We start from the raw sequence: 5,000 nt of genomic DNA, 5'->3' as shown, positions 1-5,000 counted from the left end.
AACCTAGTCCCCATATATGGGGAGAGCAACGGACTTGAACTCATGCTCCCTTCATGCCTGAGTGTCCAAGTTTCTCCTTTACACCTGACAGGGGGGAGTTTCCCTGGTTGGACGTAGCGTGGAAGGAACACGTGGAAGGAACACGTTATTCCAACCAGTTCCTTTCCCCTCCATCAGGCGCCCCGGCTGGCCAGGGGGAGGCAGTTTAGTGTCCAGGATTACTGCATGCTTTTTGTGAGGGTACCTACCCTAGGGGACACGGGGAGAACATGCAAAAGGATATATATTTTTAAACTTTCCTTTAGTACAGCACCGGTTATATCAAGTATCAAATGTATCGATTTTGTAATCAATCATCTAACCAACCTAGTCCCCATATTACAAGGACAAGGGGAGAGCAACGGACTTGAACTCATGCTTCCTTCAGGCCTGAGTGTCCAAGTTGCTCCTTTACACCTGACAGGGGGGAGTTTCCCTGGTTGGACGTATAGCGCGTGTGGAAGGAACACGTTATTCCACACGCGCTGACTTAAGGTCAAAAATACATTTTTTTCTTTCCCTGCAATGTTATTGGCTACTGTCTCCAGACGTGTTGAGACCGTCAACCCCCCCCCCCCCCCCAGTGGGGTAGAGACATTGTCTTTTAATCCATTCTGGGGTGTTTTAAGAATTATTTTATGATTTAGCTATTGGAAAAATAGCAGATCTACAAGCTGTCTGAAAAACATGGATATTACGCAAAACAGAGCTTCTTCTGTCCGCGCATGGAAGTTCAAGTGTGCCCATAGGCGCTCTCTCTCTCTCTCGCTCTCTCGTTCTCCCCTGTGTTCTCCTGCTCGCTCGCTTGTCTTTGTTCCTTTAAATGGGAAGCATCTATCACCCAGTCTACCTCTTACTCACCTCTGACGCACGCACGCACGCACGCACGCACGCACGCACGCACGCACACATCAGTAGTTCTCAAACATTTTACTATTAAGGAACCCCAAAAGAATGTAATTGGCATATAAAAAAATGTTCCAGGGACGCGCACCCAGATGTTCGCTTTAAAAAAAGATATATATATATATATATAAAAATATTACTTTGTTTTCTTTCTATTTTTAATAGCAGATTTACAAGCTCACAGTGCGGCAAACAGTAACGATACATGATATATTTTATAGTAAACAAGAACATGTCTGACACACTGAGGCACACACACACACACACACACACACACACACACACACACACACACACACACAGAGAGAGAGAGAGAGCAGAACACATTCACAGGGCTATAGTGCATGCGCGTTGGCTGGCTGTGCTGTATTGTGATAAATGAGTTGAATCAGGCCACCGTTTTCCCTGCAGAGCAACACTTAGTTGTAACATGACTCACGGCGACGCATCAGGCGAGTGATTAGTTCTATACACGCTATAGGGGTCCATTTGGGTCCATTTGGGTCCATTTGGGCGACGGTCGGTCAGAGTTAAATGGACAGTGTGTAGATCGCGGCCCCACAGGGACAAAATAATACTATCAAATGTATCAGGAATTGTATCAGGAAATTAAGAAAACCTTATTATTATTATTTTGAAAACAAAGCAATACCGCCTCATCAAAGTCGGTGGTGTGACTTTATATATTGTCAATGGCTTCCATGAGAAGGGGAGAGGTGGTGGAGTTAGTTGCTTTAGCAGACCGTTTGAGGGTTAAGTGTTTTTTTGTCCAAAGCACTACTTTCCATTGGTTCAATAGGAGTTAGGAGGTTTCCTCCCGACACCAACCATATCTTATTCAAATATCTTCTGAATTCAATGAATAACACATCTTTTGAAAGCGTACATTCTGTACTTTTATAATCTGCAACAAGCTGAAAAAATACCAATGACCCTAAAACACTGTACTTGGTCACAGACTCACATTTTGTACATATACAAACTTAATATTGTACAATTCAAGGAGTGCACATGCAGGCATTTATTTGCACATTAATTAGAATTTCTGATTTCTTGCGAATAATCCCATTTTCCATAACCTATAATTGATAACATGCAGCTATGCGTGTAGCCTACATAATGAAAGAACAAATGCGTAAAATCAGTCTCACAAACCAAATACATTTTAGACATAAAACTTTAAAAAAAAATGCGTTCCATAATATTTGGCTGTACATTTCAAATTGTGTTTCATTATAATATATCTGCATGTTAGGGACAGCAGTTAATACATCACTTATCTTAACCACCACCAAAACCTTTCCATAATATGGTCTGTGTAATTAACCCGAGTCCATTCAATAAAGGTTTACTCTATTTTTATAACATTTATTGTTGCGATAGGCTTTTAAAAAAAAAATATATATATATATTCATCTTTGTTATATACCGGTACATCTTTGTATTTTCATCTATATGTAATGTTTCATTTGTAATAGATTGTTTATATTCCACATTAATGTACATTTTATCCTACACAATATTAATGTACAAACATTCCCAAAGAATGCCACTACACTACAACCCGTGGACTGTTTTAAAGGACCACTTCACCGCTTTTCAACCTATCTTCATATAATAGGTCCTCACTAATGATCATGATAAAATGGCACAATTTTTCTACTAAGTCTGTGTCTCATAGGAGGGCTGTGGGCAGTTCAGAAACCTGTCCACCAGTGACATCATCGTTAGGCAGATTTTTTTTTACAAAAGTCTTTATATTTTCATTATCGTGAGAACGATGGCTTCCCATTTTTGCATTGCAACTTTTCATAACTAGAAAGCCTGCAGTTTCTATTAGCTTGGATTCCCCATTGATGATGTCACTGGTGGACGGGTTTCTGAACTGCCCACAGCCCTCCTATGAGACACAGACTGAGTAGAAAGAATTGTGCCATTTTATCATGATTATTAGTGGGGACCTATTATATGAAGATAGGTTGAAAAGTGGTGAAGTGTTCCTTTAAGTTTAAGGCATTCTACTTCACATTTGTACTGATTATTTGAGTAAGTTTAAACAAACAAATAATGACATGATTTGAAGTGACAGCAGCTGACAGAACCTTAATCCTCAACATAATCATTTGTTGTCTTAAAACTGAAGATTTTCACGTCAAAGCTGAGGATTAATCTAATGTGTGTGATTGATCGGAGAGATGATCAGAGGAGCGGAGTTTTGGCCAATATAACTAGGACAAGGACTGAAGTATGGATAGAGTCTCTCAGTGAAGGTGCAGCCGGTGAAAGAGTAGAGGTGATCTCTGGCCTCCACGTCATAAAAGGAGACCAGACCCTCCTCGTAGTCCACAAACACTCCCACTTTCTGGATCTCCTTTTTCGCAGAGAGGACGACGGGTGGATCGGCTGCAGCATTGTACTTATGTCCAAGATGACTCGTCAACACTATAGTCCAGTAACCGCTGGCGGGGCAAAGTGCGATGTATTCCTTCCTGTTGATGGACTCTCTGGCCACTCCTAAACTCCAGTAAGTCTTCCCGTTAACCTGAACCTCATAGTAGAACCTTCCTGAGGAGAAGCTTTGTTTTCCCAACACACAGAGACATAAAGAGAATCTCTTTTGGTTTTCTGGGAGCTTCTTTGCTGTGCCTCCATCATTGACTTCTTTTTTGTCCTTAGACAGGACCAGTTTGCAGTGTGCTGTGTCAGGGTCCAGAGTTACATTCACTGCATGTTGCTGGACCCTCCTCAGCTCAATGTCACGCAGATTTTTCTCCATCTCGTGAGTGAGTGTCTTCTTCAGCTCAGCTACAGCTGTCCTCACAGTCCCCACATATGAAGACAGTTGACCAGTCCAGCTCTTTGTCAAGACCATTATCCAGCCCTTGGTCGGTGGTCGGGTGTTGATGGACGTGAAGTCCTGGAGGAGGTGGAGGTGGTCTTCAGTGTGTGAGACCTGCTTCAGCTCAAAGCTTCTCTTCTCTAACTCAGTGATTTCCTGTTGCAGATCTTTGATGAAGCCTTCAGCCTGTTTCTCTGTTGCTTTCTGCTTCTCTTCGATCACATTAATGACCTCAGCCTGGCTTCTCTGAATACAGCTGATCAGAGCAGTGAAGACCTGCACACTGTCTGCTATCTCTGTGTCTGCATATTTCCTGCTGAGCTCTACTGAGTTCTGGACCTCCTGAATGTTCAGTTGTCTCTCCCGGATCATCTTCTGAACTTCAGCCTCTGTCTTTCCCAGCTCAGCCTTCCTGCCTTGACATTCCTCTTCCAGAGATACAATCTGATGTGACTTGTGGTCTGACTCGGTGCAGAACAGACACACACACACGCGGTCGGTCTTACAGAACATCTCCAGAGGTCTGTCGTGTTTCTTACACATGACGTCTTCCAGGTTCTTCACGGGGTCGATCAGTTTGTGTCGTTTTAGCGCCGCGATTCTCTGATGGTCTCTCAGGTGGGTCTGACAGTAGGAGATCAGACACACCAGGCAGGACTTCAGGGCTTTGAGTTTGGTCTCGGTGCAGACGTCACAGGAGACATCGTCCGGTTCGGCGTGAGCTTCTCGGCTCGCCTCGGAACTTTGTTCCAGCTGCTTCAGCTTCCTGAACTGATCGGCCATCTCCGAGAGAACTCTGTTAACGGAGAACTGTGGTCTCGTGTGGAAGGACTCTTGACACAGCGGACAGTGACACACGCCACTGCCGTCCCAGTGCTGCGTGATGCAGGCGTTGCAGTAGCTGTGTCCGCACGGAGTGGTGATCGGATCGGTGAACACATCCAGACAGATGGAACACTGGAGCTGCTCTTCAGACAGCAGGCTGCTGGCAGAGGCCATTTCTACACACTGAGGGCAAGAGTGAACATAGTTTGATTAGAGGTATTTCATCGCTAGAAACCATCGTAGCACTTAAAGGAACTACAACATGCATTTGTAAAACGGTTTCTAATATTTAATAACATGTTGTTTATGTCCCTCAAATGTATACGTATTTCTAATGTTTTGAGCCTAAATCACCACTCTGATATAACCAGTCCATGGCATTTCTATCTGG

The 5,000-nt window shown here is 43.4% G+C and overlaps 1 protein-coding gene across 1 annotated transcript; it reads right to left on the bottom strand.

The window, feature by feature from the left end:
* Positions 1–3,115: 3,115 nt before the first annotated feature.
* On the bottom strand, positions 3,116–4,783 carry LOC308329313 (E3 ubiquitin-protein ligase TRIM21-like; the record flags this gene model as incomplete). Its single annotated transcript, XM_080783558.1, has 1 exon — positions 3,116–4,783. One exon carries the CDS (start codon positions 4,781–4,783, stop codon positions 3,116–3,118), a length of 1,668 nt encoding a protein of 555 aa, XP_080639684.1.
* Positions 4,784–5,000: the final 217 nt, after the last annotated feature.

This window comes from Protomyctophum bolini (genome assembly GCF_963924005.1).
Source record: "Protomyctophum bolini genome assembly, chromosome: 15".
NCBI classification, from domain to species: domain Eukaryota; kingdom Metazoa; phylum Chordata; class Actinopteri; order Myctophiformes; family Myctophidae; genus Protomyctophum; species Protomyctophum bolini.
The sequence above is the reverse complement of the archived record's forward strand: the minus strand, read 5'-3'. Positions and strand labels throughout refer to the sequence as shown.